At 47.1% G+C, this 18,736-nt stretch overlaps 1 protein-coding gene across 1 annotated transcript in view; it reads right to left on the reverse strand.

The window, feature by feature from the left end:
• The window catches only part of IGDCC4 (immunoglobulin superfamily DCC subclass member 4), an 87,870-nt gene extending 71,985 nt beyond the window's left edge, over nucleotides 1–15,885 (reverse strand). Inside the window, exon 1 of the mRNA XM_059858687.1 lies at nucleotides 15,729–15,885. Within this exon, the coding sequence (XP_059714670.1) occupies nucleotides 15,729–15,837 (109 nt within the window). The 5' untranslated portion in view covers nucleotides 15,838–15,885. The remainder of the gene's footprint in view (nucleotides 1–15,728) is intronic.
• Between the last annotated feature and the right edge of the window lie 2,851 nt (nucleotides 15,886–18,736).

Below are 18,736 nucleotides of genomic sequence, written 5' to 3' on the forward strand. Positions count from 1 at the left end.
GTTCCAGTTAAGTCAGTTCAGCTGTTCCATATAACCAGTCAAAAACATTCAGCATTTCCCAAAGTATTTTAAGACTTCAAAGTTGTAGGTTTTATTTTGACAGTTTTAAAGCGCATAGCTTTTTTTTTTTCTTTACAGATTTTTTTGCATTAAAAACAAGGCTGTTTAATAAATTAGGCTTTACAACAACCACTGCCGCTCTGCTTTTATCATGGCTTCAATTAAAATATTGTTTCTTGAAGACAGCTAACGGCTTCTGAGAAAAAAAAATAGGGTGTTTCACTGAGAATATTTTCAATAGACTCAATTTGTTAAAACTTGTGATTAAAACCAAACTCCAAGTAGGGCAGGCTCAAAACTAGGGGGGTTTAAAGCTGTCCAAGTTGCTGATATGAACTCAATACTTCAAAACCTTAAATAAGCATACCTAAAAAATAAATTCTTCAACACGCAACAATGGAATATTTAGGAAAAAGTATCTCTCCAACATTCACCGATTAGGAAAATGTAGGAAAAACACTGTTTAGAGCAGTGCCTGGCAGCTCAGCAGAGATGGGAGTTCATCAGGAGCAGGCTGTTCCAGAACAAAACCTTTCTACATAACCCAGGCAACAGATCTGACCTTTACATCTACAAAAAACAGTCAGCCCACCACTGAACTCATTACTGGGGGAGATCTGCCCCTCAAACTTTTTTTTTTTCACAGTCTCAGGGCCAGACCTGTTCTGACGCCGATTGCCTCCTGTCAGGAAAGTGCTGGAACAGTTCAGGGACAAGACCTGCACTGAAACCAAACCTGTCTGAACTCTCCTCGCGTAACCTGAGCTTCTCACAGCCGAGCTGACATTGTCACCACAGTGAACAGGAGCCAGGCAAGAAACGAAGGACTCGTGTCTTCAAAAGCAAACAAAAGAGGGTTATAAAAACTAATTAGCTGTTTGTGCTCGTTGCTGCTCTTCTCTGCAAAGCTGTAACCACAGCGAGTACCTCTCTGAGGGCTTCTCAACAGCAGCTCTGGGATGGCCCGGGCTGGGCCAGCTTCACGGTGCCAGCAGCAAAGGCCCTAATCCCACAGTTTTGAGGTCAAAGCTCCACTCACACAGTTCACAGTACAGCCCACAACCAGCTGTGTCAGCACAACTGAGAAAGCAGGATCAAGCAGCCGTGGGGACGAAGCTTTTAAGCCTGCGATGCTGCCAAATGCTTCGTATCACAGCCCTGCCTATTTGCATTTCTGCCTTGGGCCCCATCTGTAGCTTCCCATCCATGTAAAAGCTGTCCCCAGAGAGAAGAAAGGCTACTGTCCATTTGTTCAACACATCTCAAGTGCATCCAGCTTCAAATGAAATAGGTGGTAAAACTCTTTTCCATACAGTTCTGACTGTCTTGTTGTCTGGGGGCAGGGAAGACCAGAAATGGAAGTAGCTGGTCCAGTGGCTTTGATCAGTCTGCACCAGGCACCAGTGCAGCTCCCAAGCCCTCCCAGCCTTCCATGCCAGCACCACATCTTCACCATCAGAAACACACACACTTAATCCTTTCCTCATTTCCACTTCAGACAAAAGATCCTACAAAGTAGGTCTCCAAATGCAGTATCAGTTAAAACCCTTTGAAATAACACACAGGTATATCTTTAAAATATGGTTGCATCCTGTTACAAAAGTCTTAATGAGCCATATTTTTAGCCCAGGAATAACCTGAAAACCAGCAGAGACACACTGCAGCACTAAAATTATGTCACTGTAAAGCTATTTCATTACAAGCCACGGCTCTCTTTGCACAGATAATTTTGTCCAAGAGCCCAAGTAAGCTGTTACAAGGTTTTCCAGCAGGCACATGTGTAGAGCAGCCAAAAATAAGCCTAATCTACCAGGTAAAAGTTGAGAACCAGAAGAAAGAAAGGAATAAACAAGAAAGAAAGAAAGAAAGAAGGAATAAAGACAGGAGATGGGTCCCTTTCAACACACGTGTCTCAGCAGAGGTCACTGCAATGACTGGGAGCTGGAGACGGGCCAGGGCACCATGCATGCATCTGTCAGGGATCCCACCCAGGCTCCAGGCAGGCATCCTCACACACAAGGGAACTGCAAGGCTGGAGAAAGCAGGAGCTCCAGCTGAGACCACCCAGCCTCTTGTGCCTGGCACTCACTACCTGCAGTGACAAAATGACTGACACAGCCACAGCTGGCAGAGCTGCACGAGGGAGCACGGACATTTGCAACATCATCAACATCCCGAGGTGACAAGACACATGGAAGACAGGCAAGGCCAGGCATCCGGCACCCAACTCATTCAAGCTTCATGTGAGAAGCAAGGAGTAGATGAGGTACAAACAGGATCCAGACATGACAGTGGCAGGCACTGCAAGGACATTTCTGCTCATGCCACAGCTCATTCCCAAAGCCCTGGCCTGAACACTGCACTGCCTCGGAGTCCTGCATGGCTTGTGACTTCAGACAGGCCTGAGAAGAAGCCTGGACACTGCCCCCATCATCCAAGGTTCTGGGGAGAACGCATCACTCTCCCACTCCCTCTAAAGAGACAACAAGTTACAAAGACACCCTAAGCAAATGCTGGTGGAGTGACACCCTGTCTAACTCAGAGGGACAGTGTGACACTCAGCTGGCTCTCAGGTTCTAGAGAGAATCTCTGAATTGCTTCTCTGGAAGCTGCAGCTTCCCTGATCCTGGAAGAAAGCTGGGGTAAGGGAATACCCATATACTCCATATCTCCTTAACATGAGGAAAAGAAAAATCTAAAATGGGCTTGTCCTCTGAATCAGATCCAAAGCTATCTCAGAAAAGCCACGTTATCTCCCAGCAGCCCAAACCACTCCTATTTGTTACAGAATAATAAAGCCATTACTACTGAGCAATCACATTATTACACTGTTCTTTTACATGGCTATAATTTAACAGTTCTTCACTGTTTGCTTTAGAAAATCTGTTCTTGAAAGGTCTATAAAATTATGAACTCTTACTCCAGTTTGAAAACATAGGCATGAGAAGGGATTTCTGTTTTCTAATAAATCACATACCCCTACTAGTAAACACCAGCTTATAAGAAACATCTTTTGTTTATTGAAAGTAAATAGCATGTGGACATTTTAAACAAAAAGAAGGTGGGAGGCGGAGGGGGACAGACAGATTATGTTTTTCACTTTCATTTTGCCTTGTGTCTAAACAAACAGTTCCTAACAGCTTTGTTTTCCAAACCAACTTTCTCCCAGCTGCTATCTGGAACCACAGAAAGGGAAAGCAATACTCAAGATGTACAAGTATTACTTGACTTTGCACACTCGTTTTACTCAGCAATCAGTGGTCTGGCTACACAAGCCACAGGGAGAGTTGCTAGGAATAAGCAATAGCCTTGGAGAGACTGGTTGGCTTCACAACAGATCAGTACTGGGAGGGTTCACTCAGAGCCTTACATCGTGCCAGGGGGAACCAGCATTTTGCCAAGCTTTTGTGACAGATCCCAATTTTGCCACAGGAACTGATCCGCTGCCTCCCACTGAGCCAAAACCACACAGAAACTTGGAAAATGACTCTGAACAACAGCTCAGAGAGGCGATCAGAGAAAACAGCTCTTACAGACCCCTCAGGGACAGCTACCTGTAGCACCTGAAAACAAACTATCACCCTGATCCTTTTTAGCCATGGTTTTTACTGTTTCCATTAGGTACAGGAAGCACAGAGCTACTGACCCAAAAAGACACAAGAAATTATACCAGGATGGAGCATACTCTAATGTTTGTGAATTTTTCATCATCTTAAAGATCAAAGATATTAATCTTCAAAGATCTTTCTCATCCCTCTGCCTTCAACTGATGATCAAGGCACCAAATATTCCCACACTCCTTTTTCTTGCCTTCTTGCTACACAGTTTAGTGTTACTTAGACCACATCTACCTCACAAGTTCCTTGCCCACAAGGGATGTAGCAACACTTCACTAAAGTTGCAGGGTGGGAATAGCTAGAGTTAATATTTTGATCAGTTTTATTCCAACAGCAGAAGATTTCCTATATCCAGGCATAAATACAGAGACATGACTTTAAGAGAGTCTCAGAAACTATGTGCAAATATATGGCTCTTTCACAGCTCTCACACACCTCTGAAATTTGCTATATTATTTAACCCACCACTTTCTTGATTACACATCATGCCACAACCAAGCAACCCCTCCACAGACAATGGTCCAGCCCCTTCTGAGCTGGACCTTCATGAACATTACCCAAAAAAAGGCATTTGAAGGGGCCTCAGATGGAGTCCAGAACGTGGGAACTTCTCAGTTATACCTCATTCACCCCATCCAGGTCTTGCAGGAAAGCACCTGTTCAGCTGGGAATGTGCAGGCAGCCCGAGCCAGCCTGCACTGTGGGAAGCAAACCCTCTGCAGGAGCCCTTTCACGAGGCCTTTTTCTCCCACGGCTGCATAGCTGCCACAACAGCAAAGTCCCCCTGAAAGCACACGGATTTTACTGCTACTCGCAGTGCAAAGGAGATAATTAGGTCAGAAATCTTCAAAGCCCTACCACTGCCATGGGTAATGAGATTTTGCAGTTCACCTGAAAATAAAAATGGAAGGAGGAGGGCAGGTAAAGCTCCTTCTCTACCAACAGTCTGAAGTCTAGCTGTGAAACCAGGAAACAGCTTAGTCCAGCTTCCATCAAGAAGAGGTCCTTTCTAGCAGCTGGGAAGTCAATGCATGAATACAACACTTGAAAAAGAGGAGCATTCATACAGGAAAACCAGGGGCAGAACAGATTTTGCCAGTAAAACACAAGGTACAAGCAGACAAACTGCTGCATTTTAATCAGTGACAGCCCTCTTATCTTGCTGTGTGATGGCAGAAAGGGACCATATCACATCTCTGTTCCTACCTGAAATACTGTGTCCAAAAAAAAGGGGCAAAGAACCCTTCTTCAGGGGTGTCACTTCAGTGACAACCCAAGACACACGCACTCCTCAGACTGAGCTGAGAGTTTTCACAACAAACAAAATCCCCTGGCATGTATTTAGAACTATTTATGGTACAATTCTGTCTTTTAAAGTTAAGCAAAGAGCCTTCCTTGTTCACTCTTGATAGGCTGCAGTTCAGGACTGGAGTGTGTCTTCAGGGCAGGGTGTAAAGTGCCATAAATGCAGAGCAGCTACAGAATGTCAAAGAACAGCTCTGGTTTCAATCCTACCAGGTACACAATACACATGCAGACCCTTTCCCTGCTCCTTCTGCTTTCTCTGCAAACAGCCAACCTGTCCTGCAAAGCCCCTGTGGAAAGACCTAGATGTGCAACTTGTCACTCAGAGAGGACAAGAACAAACCCTCCCATGCTGCATTAGAAAAAAGTCATCTACTTCCAAGAAGAAAAGTCAGGCTTGTCAAATTCCTGCCAACTCTCCTGCATTTCCCAGGTAATTGCGCAAACCATGAATTAATAAGAAATAATGAGCCAGCACACAGGGGAAGAAAAGACAATTCAGAACAGCAACGAAGAGAACTAATGGAAAAGTACATTTTAATAGCTCACTGCAGACAACTGTCACTGCAAGCCTGCATTGCCCCAAGAGTGGTGTCACCTCCCTGGGAGGACACAAGGACACGCACACCACCCACACAGCACAGGAACACAAGGCAAAGGTGAGGGAGGCTTAGGGCAGGAGTTAATTTTGCAGGGAACAGACAGTGTTGGGCAGTCCTGACACAGCACCAGCCTGTCCAGTGGCCTTGTCACCACCCACCACATGTCCTTCAGGAAGTCACAAAACACATCTGGGCTTCACTGCCTGGCTACAGCTGCCGTGTCTGACACCAGCTCCCTCCATGGGTGTGGACCACCCCTGCTTTATCTAGACCTGCTCTGCTTCTTTCTGTTATCACCTAACCCCACAGGTATGTTATCAATGCAGCCAGCCAGCCTTGCTGAGACAATAGCAGATAAAAGGGCAGGTTTGACAGAGAAAATAATAAAATGGGAGATGATAAACTGTTAAGTCAAAAGGGTGCCCACAGCTAGACAGGCCTGATCTTACCAAGGACTTGACCACCTTGGGACTTTAATCCTCCTGGCTTAACTTCTTACCTAGTCCTGTTTGAAAAGGCAGTATCTGGTTGTGATCAGGAAACTCAGTTATTATTGAAAGAGCAAAGTGACTTTTACAGCTCAGGGGTTGTATTAGGAAAAATAGCAACATGATGGCCATATCTGCAGCTACAAGGATGCACCTAAAGGTGGAGGAAAACAACTAGCAGCACAAATTTTTGAACATGGTTAGGACTGAGGGTCAGAATGTGTGGAAATCTGCCCTCCCATTTCCAAACTTAAACTTACATCTATCATAACAACAGGAGGAAAATATATTTCACAACCTACTTCAAAAATGCCTCACACCTACTTAGCTGTTTAACTTTCCAGCATCTCCAGTGCATTTACCCACCGTCAGCGAAAGTTTCTCTTCAGAGCACATAAATCTTTCTGTTTTCCAAAGCTGCAGCCAGCTGAAACTGACAGTTTGAGGACAAAGCAGTAAAAGGCCCGGGTATGCTTCCAAATGGTGAAGGACACGCTTTCGACACACAGTATCCGAGCAGAATTCCTGTGGGGACTGTCACACCACTTTGGGGCCCTTCTGGATCAATGGGGGTCCAGGCTTGGATGTGATGCTTGCCCCTGCTGTCTCTGGGCTTCTGCTTACCTCACCAAAACACATCTAAAAACAACATCTAGACTTACACTGAGATTTCAATAAAAACACCCCAGATCACCCACTTTTCTCAACAGTGAAGAGAGTTTTGCCTCTGTGCATCCAAATGCTAGAGGAACACTATAGATGGTGGCTGTTTTAGACCAAGGAATCCAAACTCATTTATTACTAAAAGCAGATTTATTTCCATCAATCTAGACTAATTTCTGCTGCTCCCCCTTTAACAAGGCCCATTATGCCTAAGCACATTAACACAAGCACAGGAGAAATCCTCATCTTCATAACCAGGCAATTTTGGGCCACTTTGAATAGCTCCTTCTCTAGTGTTAGAAACACATGATGAGAATGATGTCTCTTCCAGAGAGCTAGTTTTATTTCAGGGAAGGCTGTGTGATCATTCTCACATTCAGATCAACAACAGCCTTGCAAAATCTCCTTTATCCAACTGTTACTACTGTTGAGCAGGGATTAGCATTAATTGAGCCCAACTCATATTGGCCAAGGATTATTTGTTACTCACCAGCCTATAATCACTTGCATTTTCCAGCAGAAACTTTTACATTGCTCAGCTAACTTGCAGGATAATCCAAGTCACCTTTTTAAATGAAATCTATATAAAAACACATCCACATTGTTGTCTTCCTCCTTCCAAAATACACAATTAGTTCAGCTTAGAAAATGCTATAAAAATTAGTTCTGTCAAATTTGCAGTCCAACAAGTTTCTGGTGACAAGACTCCCTATGAGGGCAGCATTTTTTTAAACCTCACAAACTTTAAAATACACAAAAAAGTACTCAGGAATTTTCATTTACAGGTCTGCACATACCACATACTAAATACCAACTTAGCCCTTCTGTTTAAAATCTAAATGGAAGTTGCACAGATGGGCCCCATCCTGATGCTTCCTCTGGTTTCCTGCATGTGAGCCTCCTCCTGCAACATCCCAAATCTGCCTCAGCAACCGCTCAGCCACACTGCAAAGAGACACTCTGGGAGATGAAGGTTTCCTTACTTTTCCTTTAGCTGGCTCTGATCCCATCACATCTGGAAAGCCACATCCAGCACTGGTTGTCTGAACTGAATGGCAGCTCTGAACTGAGCTGGGGGGAACTGGTGCCCTAGGGATCTGCACAGTCCAGATCCAAGAAGTCAGGCTCTGAACTGAAGCAGTAAAAGACTTCCCCAGCAGAGCAAACACCTGACTGCTGAGAAAAGCAGGGCTTACTTACTACTGTTACTATAGCAGGCTGAGATTATGGATGGAAAACAGGTGAAAGACTCAAGGACCTGCATGTACTCAGCTCAGTAAAGAGCAGGTTATCAGGAAATTCAGTGAGTGTACACATCCTCCCAGGGAGGCTCTTCATACCAGGATCTGTCTTCACACACCCATATAAACCCCAGCTGGGTGAACTCAAACTGAAGGTGCACGTAACTGAGCCTCCCGAGGGGCTGTGATGGACAAGCATCCACAGCAAATGTTTAAGTCAGAAGTGGGTGTTGCTTTTTTTAAGAGATGCTCTTTTTCAAGCACAACCATTAAACCTGGAACAAGAAACGTCTCAGCTTGCAACACTACACAAGAAAGCAGCACAATATACTGCTTGCCTTAAACATACTGAACTATCCCAAGTGTTTGCCCTGGTATTAAAAACAAAGAATGATCTGACAGCTCAGCCTCGTGCCCGGATGCTGAAGTGTTGCTGAAGCCTTTCACCCCTCACTTAACTTCTCTGCTGCTAAACAGCAAATCCTGGCAGCAGCCATAAGCATGCAGTAAATGGGAAGCTCTTCTCTGCCAGCAGCTGGGAGAAACTTCTATCTCTCCCCACTTTGCATGTAAAGAAAATCCACAATAGTACTTGTGGTAATGCTGCTTGCCAGATTTTCCACTGACAGACTCTTGAGGAGAGCCTCCAGATAGGAAGCCTGCTCCTAAGGACCCTCTTCAAGTGGATGACTTTTGACTTTGGAAACGTATGGCTCATCTTCTTGAGAAACAGTTCCTTTTGTTTTCAGTACAGAGAAAAAAAGCACAAAGGAAAAGAAAGAAAAGTTACATTTACTGTGACCTAGGGAACATAGAGCTAAATAAATTTGATCAATATTTTGATTTCTCTGACAAAAGCCGCAATCAGCACTGACACAAACAACTGGTTAGCAAGCTGGGGGAACAGGAGGGGTAAATCAAACCAGAGTTTCAAGATACTTATCTTTCCATCACAATTGCCACCAATGACAGTAATTTACATGGCTAATAGGCAGTATTATGTTTACAAAACCATTCTTGGGAGGAAAAATCTAAACAATTTTTGCCAACCCAGCAAAGGAGCTGGTGTTGGATCAGATCCTGGGATTCTTTCTCCCCTTTTATCTTATCTGATGGTATTTTGCCAAGGTGCCTTGCTATGGAACAACACAAAGTGCCTTCAGAAGTGTCTTAGCAAGCCACACAGACCCATGGAGGATATGATCACCCTCCTGTCACAGCCTGAATTCTCCAACAGCAGGGCTGCCCTAGCCTCTGTATCAACAGGAAATACCTATCAAACAGAAAAACAATGGAGCTAAGCCAGCAGCCCCAGCTCTTCTACCCCACACCACACTCTGGACCTCTCTGCTGAAGATAACCTCCAACAAGCCCATTATCTCCCACACAGGGGCAGGTCCCATCCCCAAACCACATGCTGACCCCCCCAACATCAGCCTGAACACCTGCTAATTCTCTGCCCTCCCCAGCCCTTGGTTTGGTTTTCCTTTCCATGAAAAGCTCCCAGTCCCTTTGCTACAAGCTCTTTCAAGGCTTTGCCACAGACAGACAGACAGACAGGTGGGACTGCACGAGCACAGAAATGGGTTCAAACAGGCTCAGTCCCTCTGGGTGTATATAATTAGGAGGACTATGGTCATCAACCCTTTAAAGCAGCACAGATAACCCCAGAAAGGCAAGAGAACATTTTCACTAGACCATCAGCTAAAAAGAGACAAAGATTTCCAAAAGAACATAAAAGTCTTCTCACATTCGCAGAAAAAAATAATCTGTGAACTCCTGACTAGTTTTAATATCAGGGAAAATTCCACTTTTGTCTGGAAAATACATGTACCCATTCTGCAGCTGTACCCAACAGCCAGCCAAGAGCCACAGAGAGGACAGTCCTGCCTTAAGTGCAAAACCTGAGGTAATTTTGGAACCTGTAATCACTGATGATGCTTCTGAAAAAAGAAGATTTATCAAAGCCCTGAGTGCATGGACAGTCAGATTTTGCCAAAACTCCCAGTGCATTGACAGGGCATGGGAAATCCATTTCATTAAGTGTGACCTTTTGGTCACACCAATTAACTTGATCATCTATTGACAGTCAATTTAGAAACGATCAAGGATGCACATTTCCCAGCACACAGTGAAACAGACAAAGGACTTTATCACACCCCTGCTTCCAGCCTGGCATCACTTCTACATCCCAGGTTTGCTCCACCAAGCTCTGCCATCCCAGCACCATTTTAACTGTTTAATTTCCCAAAGTCTTACATTTAACAAGGTGCTAAGCCATCCCAACTCCAAAGGGAATGTGGTTTAAAGATCTGAGCAGGAAATGAGACCAGGGAAGTCTGTTGGAACAAGGGAAAGAGCCACAGCAGACTGAGCACAAATGCAATGCTTCACATGCTAGATTTTAATTCTCCCACCAATCTGAACTGAGAGCAAACCTTGACGATGCTCACATTTCATTAACACACTTTAATATTAATGACCTGTCCTCAAGAACTCCATGAAAGATCTGGTAAAATGATTAAAACATGAAAAAAACAAGAAAAGATAGAATAAACCAGGTATTCCATAGCTCAGCTGAATTTCATAAGGCAATAACAGGCAATTGTGTTTAAAATGCTGATAAAGATTTTTAAATAATTTGAGAACGTCTGATACGAAAGTTTCCCTGGAACACAGTAATTGCTTATCATAACCACCACAAAGTATGTTTATTACCCATGGAGATAAGACATGGCAGCTGCTGGACTTCTCAGATAAAGCAAGCCCGTATCACAACAGCAGGATCACATGGATTAGGAGCAGGAGGGGATCTGACTCAAACAGAGACAGCAATGGGCATCAGGGACACGAACAAAAACATGTCCAAGGGAGAAGCTCCAAGACCTACACACCCACAGAGTGTCCCGACACCTGCAAACAGGACCCTGTCAGACAGACACCTGGTTTGGCTCTCCCATGGAATTTCCCTTCTCAGCAGCTGCAACTCCAGCAGATTTTTACCCTCCTGCAAGGAAACACTGACCAGCTCTTCCTCTTCCTTGAAGCCACCATTACTCTTCAGAATTAGGAAATTCAATGGTGTTTCAAGGATGACTTCAGCATACTAGCGATAGTCAGACAAATTAGAAGAAGCTCTTCAGACTTCCCCCCCCATGTCTGGTGGAGGGTTTGGCAGCTCTAGAAAGGCTTGTGAGAACACAGCTAATGCTGCTTTCTATGAATGTGGCAGATTCAGTTTTAGATCCTCTCACCAGCAAGCTGTTAAGTCACAAAAGCGCAAGCAGCACTTGGAGGCCACTTACTCAAGGGATTTAATAAATGCAAGAAGGGTACTTAGAGTGATGATGTTCTTCATGTTTACAGTGTGTAACAGCATCCTCTGCTCAGGGGGAACAAGTGGGGAGACTGAGGCAGAGACAGCAAGTGACCAACACAAAGACAATGAGAGAACCAAAGTCACAGCAGCTCCAAATCCAGTGTTTTGAAGTGCTTCCCCAAAAAAAGAGAGGAAAGCAAAACAGACACCAAACCCCATAATAAGTATGTTGATGTAATCGTAAGTCATGTTTTACAGCAGAAAAGACTTCAGAAATAAACAAGGGAATACACAGACTTGAGATTGTGATTTCTGCAGTTTTGTGTCTCAAGAGTGGATTGCCCAGTCCCACCCAAAAATGGTTCACAATCTGCTCAAAGCTCTTCCTGCCATTGAGGCACTCAGGTTCCTCCACAAGTGGGCTTTCCAGTCCCTGTCCTCCAGTCCATGCAGAAACTGCATCTCCCTCCTCTACTTGGTCACTTATTTTCAAAAACTCTGAATTCTCCAAACTAGTCCAAACTAGTTATGACTGACCAGCAGCTCCAGGAATTACTGGGAAAAAGAAAAGGGAGATGGACAGACAACTGAATGAGATAATTACACCTCTTCACCTTCAAAAACCAGCTAAAGATACTGTAGGCAAATAGATACAGTTCTCCAGAAACTAACGAAATTGCACCAGAGTTGATTTTGGCCCAACACGCACTTGGCAAGTACTGATAACAAGGATTTACCATATCCCCTCTCTAGTATTACAGCTGACTATAAAACAAACATTTGCTTCCTACTGATAACAAAATAACTATGATCACTCAGGGTTTGTAAAGGTTGGGGCTTCTCTGTCACCAAAGGCAGACCTGTAATTCCCAGTGTCCACGCAAAAAATACCCTGTATGTAACACTGGCCTCAGTTTTCCCTCAGGTACCTACTCACCTCATGCAGAAATACAGTTTGGGATGGATTCCAGCAACAAATTACAATCAGATTAAATATTAATTCCCATCTTAATTATATAACCATGACTAGGCTTAATGGCCTTGAAGCCATTTAACCAGGAGAGGAGCATGTAAATCGTGCAAGCAGCATCTCTTATACTGCAAATGCCCAGACTGTTTCACAAGCACCTGGATTTTTTCCCTGGGAGAAGAGCCAGCCTTTGGAAAAGCAGCTCCAAGGGAGGTAAGAATTCAAATCATCCGGCAAGCAATATGGTATCAGGAGTCACAAACCCGTGGGACAGCACAGCGTACTGCCCTCAGGATAGCTGTGCACTAGAGTGAAAAAGATCATGTATGTGCTGAATACTTATTGATGGATTTCATCCTCACCTTTGACAGAGAGAGAAGCATCTCTGCATTTGGCTGAAGTGTGCCAGGAGGTTGCCAGAGCAGATGAAGTAACTGGTCCAGGATCACAGTGGGTGCTCAGGAGACATCCTGTACGCTATAGCCCACCCCAGCGCTTTGCAAACTCAGGTGCTCCCAGTGCAGAGACACCTGTGTTGTCCCACAGAAGCTGCCTCCATCTCCAAATCAGGCTACATGCAGGGAAAATAATCTCTTTTCATCCCCAGGGAAAGGCAGATTGCCAAATATTTTCTTTTCCAATTCTTACTTGCACCACTCTGAACTGCCTCACATACGACCAGAAGTCACCCACCCCCACGGGGCCCTCACAGCAGATCAAATCTGCTGCAGCTGCCAGGAGAAAGTCTGCTGCAAAAGAGGGGGATATGCCCAAAAATGAGCCCGTTCTGCTTCACTTTGGACTTCAAGGCAGTGAAGGCACAAAACAAAAAAAAAAAAAGAAAAAAAGGAAAACAGGAGAGACAAAACCAGAATTAAGCCTGAGCAATTTCTCCTTCAGCTTCACACACTTGAAGAGAAACAGAGAAATGCCAGCAAAAGCATTCCCCACGCTAGAGCAGCCCCTGCCTGGCACAACGGCAGCGAGCTCCAAGCTCCGGAACGAGAACGCTGCCCCTGGAAACGGGATACAGGTGAAGCCTCGCCAGCGCTGTGTGCACCGCGTTTGGCACTGTCAGCGCGTCCCGTTTCTTGGGGCCATAGGAAACATTCGCCCCCTGCACCGCCCATGCCGGGGACACCGCAACACCACGGTCACAGGGCCGGCGGACCCGCAGGCAGGTGACATCCTGCTAAGCGCAGGCGGCCGCAGCAGCAGGGACACGCGATTCCTAACAATGGGAACGCCGACTTCCCCGGCACAGGCTCTCACGGCAGGCAGCGGCTGCGGGGTCAAGCCGCCAAGGCGAACGCGACAGGAAGGATAAAACAAATCACAACTCAAGTGAGGTGGTGTCGAAAAAGGAAATAGCAAGAGAACTCAACCACAAAACCCAACTACACAAAACCAGATGGATTTCAGCTTATCCCTTGCATGGAAAGCTCCGCGCACTTCCCACCAACACGTCCCCTGCAGAGAGCCCCAAGGAAAGGAACCAGCACAGCCCCCTTGATGGAGTCAACTGAAAAGGGGTTGTTTAGGGCTTGTTTTTTTTCCTTAAACCCCTTTCCTGCTACTGAAGGGAAAACAGGCTCAAAGTCAGACAGCAGAAAGCTTTCAAAAACACTGGATCACATCCCCAGCAAGTGTACACTGGCACTGCTTCCATCAAGTCCAGAGGGGGGGAAGGTTTTCCATTCTACTTCTCTCCTACTTCATACCCAGCAAGGCTTGAACTCTGGATCAAAACACATGTGGCTTTGGGATCAAACACAGACTTTCCCAAAACCATTTCAACTCTCTGCCAAATTAATTTCAGATTGAAACAAGTCCATGTTTTTCTTTTCAGAATCAAACCCACCTGTTGGAAGGCACATCCACACGTACCCAGCAGCACGTCCAAGGACCATGCAGATGTACTCACTACCTCGCTATACAAGATGTGTCCCATTGTTAGAAAACAAACAGCAACAATTTTCACTAGTTGCCTAACTGCTTGCAAGAAACACCAAGAAGCCTCAATTGCAAATTCTCGCAAAGTATCTGAAGTTTCTTGTTGAAGTGGGTTTGGAAAAACAACATCCACTCCACCACCCCCATTTTTTGGTTTTTTATTTTTCTTTTTAAATCACTGCTCTCCATTACAAGCCTTGGGATCCACTTAGCTGTTTGTTCAAACACACAGGAGACATGGCTCCCACTTAGTACAGCCTACTAGTTCGACTGCTGGTGGGATCACAGCCTGCCACCCATCTAGGAAAACCAACGCTCACTGGTGCCAATGGGCCATTCACATGGACCGTTATTCACTTCCACAACAGTCACCATAAAGCTGCACCTATGTTGAATCATAACCTACCCCTAACGGGAGCTCACAGTGTTCTGAGGAAAAAGAAAGAAAAGAAAAACAACCCTGCAGCCATCCACGTGCTGTTATTATGCTCTGCTGAACCTGAATGCATCATAAAAGGAATAAAAATGTACAATGACATGGGGATGGCTCCTCCATCACAATACGCGGTTTAGGGGGGATTTTAAACAAGAGCAAGTCCCTGGCACACGCTCACATTTTTTGGTGCAGTTCTGCCAACCTGTACCTTTCCAAACCCTTCTCAGGGATGAGAACAAAACCTTTTGTGGGTTGTGCACACACAGAGAAGGAACCCCACACCCCAAGGTCTGACAGTTTAGCTGACCCTCAATGCCAACTTCGATGGCAACCACAGAAAGCCACCAACACGCCTGGTGGCTGCGTACGTGTGCCCTCGCACGGCGCCGTTTGCGTAACCATTGCAAAACACAAGCGTGAGGAGCGTGGCTATTCCTGGGTCACTTCCTTGACCAACGGGACATCTGCCTACCCGTATGTCCCATGCCAGCGGGAGCAGGGCAAGGGAGGCGAAGGGCTCCTCCATGGCCTTGCTGGACACCTGGGCCTGCTCTGGGCCACCCTGTGCCGGACAGGCTCTTCATTCCCCACTACCCTGGCACAGCCCTGTCCCTCTGGTGGAAACTTCCCACTCTCCAGGCAGAGGCCGTGGAATGCTGCTGCTGCTGCTGGTCTGCTGTCCCCCCCAGCCCACACACTGACAGGAGTTCTTGTGGGGAGTGTCACCCTCAAAGTGTGAGGGTGTCACTCCCAATGTCACCCCCCAGATGATGACTCCAAAGGAAGCATCTAGGCATGGGCCACAAGCACCGCTATCGTCCGACTTGGAAGAAAGAAGGGGATGGGGAGAGGGGGGGAATGGCCACGGAGAGACAGGACGGCCACTTAGGGGAGAAAGGACGACTGGGGTAAATGGCCACTAAAAGGGGAAGGAGGGCTGGTACAGCGGGTGACCGGCCAGGGAGCGCATCCCGCGGAACCGCCCGCTACCCATGTGAGGGCAGGTGGCACCGCGGCCACCCGCGGGCTGGGGGGCACCGACCCCTTCCCTCCCTCCTCTCCCTTCTCACCCACCTTGCACGGCTAGGACGGCGAGGGCGGAGAAGCAGAGACAAAGCAGCAGGTCCTCCAGCGCCATGTAAGCCCCGCCGGGCGCCGGGAGCAGGGGCCGCGGCGGCCGCATCTACGAGGGGAGCGCGCTCACCCGCCGCCCCACCGCCATCTTGTGTGAGCGCCCCGGCCCCAGCCCCGCGCTGCCCGCCGGGCCCCGCTGCCGGAGGCGGCCCTGGGCTGCCGCTGCTCCGCCTTTGTCAGCGGCCCGGCCGCCCCTCCGAGGGGCTCCTCCCGCCGCCCGGCAGCGCCCGCACCAACAGGTTGCTGCCAGCCCGCGGCGGGGGGAGCAGCCGCGTTCCCTCAGGGTGGGGGACGGCAGGTGCGGGGCTCTTCCGCCCGCCGGTGGCTCCACAAGCCACAAACATTTATAACATTTTATGTGGGTTTTTAAAATAATTTCTTGCTTCAGTCTCTTCAGTATTTTTTTCCCAGTTTGCCACGAGTGAGCGTGGAGGGAACCGGACCGCCTTCAGCAACCGCGCTCCCCTCACGGCACTTCCCGGGGATGCCTCAGCCGGCCCCGGGAGTGGCCCCGCTCCCTGAGGGGGTGGATGGCAGGTGCGGGACTCTTCCGCTCGCCAGCAGCTCCACAAGCCACAAACATTTGTAACATTTTATGTGGCTTTTTAAATTAAAATTCCACCCCCAACGTCTTTAGGGTTTTTTCCCGGTTTGCCACGAGTGAGCGCGGAGGGCAGCGCGCAGCTCCCGCCGCCGCGCTCCCCTCACGGGGCTGCTGGGGACGCCTCCCCAGCCCCGCTGCCCGTCGGGGCTGCCGGAGCTCAGCGCGCCGAGCCCGGCTGGCAGCGGAGGCAAACGGACACCAGTAACTGCATCGCCATGGCTTTGTTGGGGTTCAGTTTCGAGGCACACTCCTTCAGGTGTATATCGTTCATTGGTCGTCAAAGCCTTGCCTGTGCTTCTCTATAAAAGAAAAGGCAACTGCAAAAATAAAGCAAATAAAATACATGGTGTGGCATGTCTGCACCCCATCGCTGAGGAGAAAGGCAGGACCTATCGACCAGCTGAGCCAAGCAGTGGAAATGAGGCGAGGAGATGAGAGATGGAGCCCAAAGTTGCTGCCTCCCCGTTTGGCTTGGCTGGATCCCAGACACAAACTCGCACCACATGCATGTGCGTAAAGCCACAGGTGCAGGTTTAATCCTGAGAGCACATGACACCAAGTCCTTTAGGCAGCGGTACCTGGCACCAAACACAAGGGCAGTTGCATCCAGAGTGGGTCTGCTTTGCCCTCCAAAAGGGTATGAAGCTGCCCAGCACACTGTCATGTTCTATCACAACAGTGTGGAATGTGGAGGGGGCTTCAGCTACGCAGAGTACGAAAAAAGAAACCTTTTTAATCCACACCCTCCTATTTATTAACTTGTATAATGAACTATAAAAACTTAAATGAAACCAGAAAGGCTGTGTGGTGGGAAGCAGGTTTCCTGGGAGTGTGAGTTATGTGACTTCATGTTCATACTTGGCATTGTCAATACAGACAAGCCCTGAGAGGCAGCAGCCCCCTGCTCTGAAGGGATGTGCAGAGGGGCTTTGCCCAACATCAGGTGGGCACTCACTGTGCACCTTGCTGGGAAGGAGTGCATAATAAGGCCACAGCATTCCACTGGCCCCATTCCTGCACCATCTCACCTCCCTATGGAAAGGAAAGTGGGTAGTAATTTCCACATCCTTTTCTGCACCAGTCCAGCATGGAGGTAAAGATTAGAAACCCTTCTTTCTCTCTGAGTCCTTCCCAGCTGCTCCTTTATGTGTGAGGTGGTTTTAAGGATGCTGTCAAATTGCTTTAACTAGGCTGTAAAGAAATATCTGCTTGTGTCTGCCAGTGGTTTCTTTCAGACACACCCCTGCCCATTTTTCTTCAAATCCTAGACATTTCTCCCTCCCTTCAAGCAAGAAAAAACTTCACCTTGCAGTGAGGCAAATCTGACATTAATATAAACAAGGAAAATTGGTAGTTGTCTACAAAACACTGCAAATTCTGACTTAAAGCACTTACCTGTGTTAAGGTGTTGACTGAGCTCCATGTCAACAGGCCAGGGTTAGACCAGGCTTTGAAAGACCCAGGTTTAACCCCCATCTTAGCTCTCTACCTGATTTTAATGTTACTTGATTCCTCTCTGGCACCTCTTTGTCTTCCTTCACGTCTGTGGAAACAGGAATGAAACCAGTATTTCGACAAACCCAAGCTTGCAACATATATTCTTTGAATATCTGTCCCTGGGGAAAAGAAAAAAACAGCGACTTGGCAAACAGCTCCTGAACTGAGAGAGCAGCAGAAACATCACCTGGAGCACCAGCTCCTTCACACCGACACCACCTGTGCTCTGCAGGAGCAACACCAAGCCCCAGTGTCTGCTCACAGAGGTGAAATGATTCCCTGTGGCGCTTCCAGAGGGAGAGCCTGGCTAAAGAGCCACTCAGTAGATTTGGGAAGGATCAGATAACTCCCTGGCTGTCAGTCTGTAAAGAACAAAGTGGCAGCAGCCATGCCAACAGAAGGGACGTTCCTTCCCAGACAATGGCATTTCTGCCCCATTACTCAGGGCAGCAAACCCCCCATTTATGTGCTACAGACTCCCTAGCGTTCCCATTCCTGTCGACGAGGCATTTCTGCCTTTCAATAGCTGCAAGCCTTCCATGCTTTGAGAGAAGAAAGTGTGACAGGTGAAACAGCAGCAGTAAGTGGCAAGTGTTTGTAGTTCAGTTTTTTGTTCCCCCTTTGAGAGACATTATTTCTGTGCTACAAACATTTTTTGGTTAATCAGGTGTATGGACAGTGTATCGTACACATGTATCTGTTTGTATGAGATCCCAGGAATAACAGCCCACTAGGGAAATCCAGCAAAAGGTGCTATAAATTTATGTAGCTCAGCAGTAATTTTGAACATCCAAAGACACATTTTTTTAGGGTGTAAAGTCCCATTTTAAGGGTCAAAAGCCTTGTT

The sequence above is a fragment of the Haemorhous mexicanus genome, chromosome 13, assembly GCF_027477595.1.
Source record: "Haemorhous mexicanus isolate bHaeMex1 chromosome 13, bHaeMex1.pri, whole genome shotgun sequence".
Classification (NCBI taxonomy): domain Eukaryota; kingdom Metazoa; phylum Chordata; class Aves; order Passeriformes; family Fringillidae; genus Haemorhous; species Haemorhous mexicanus.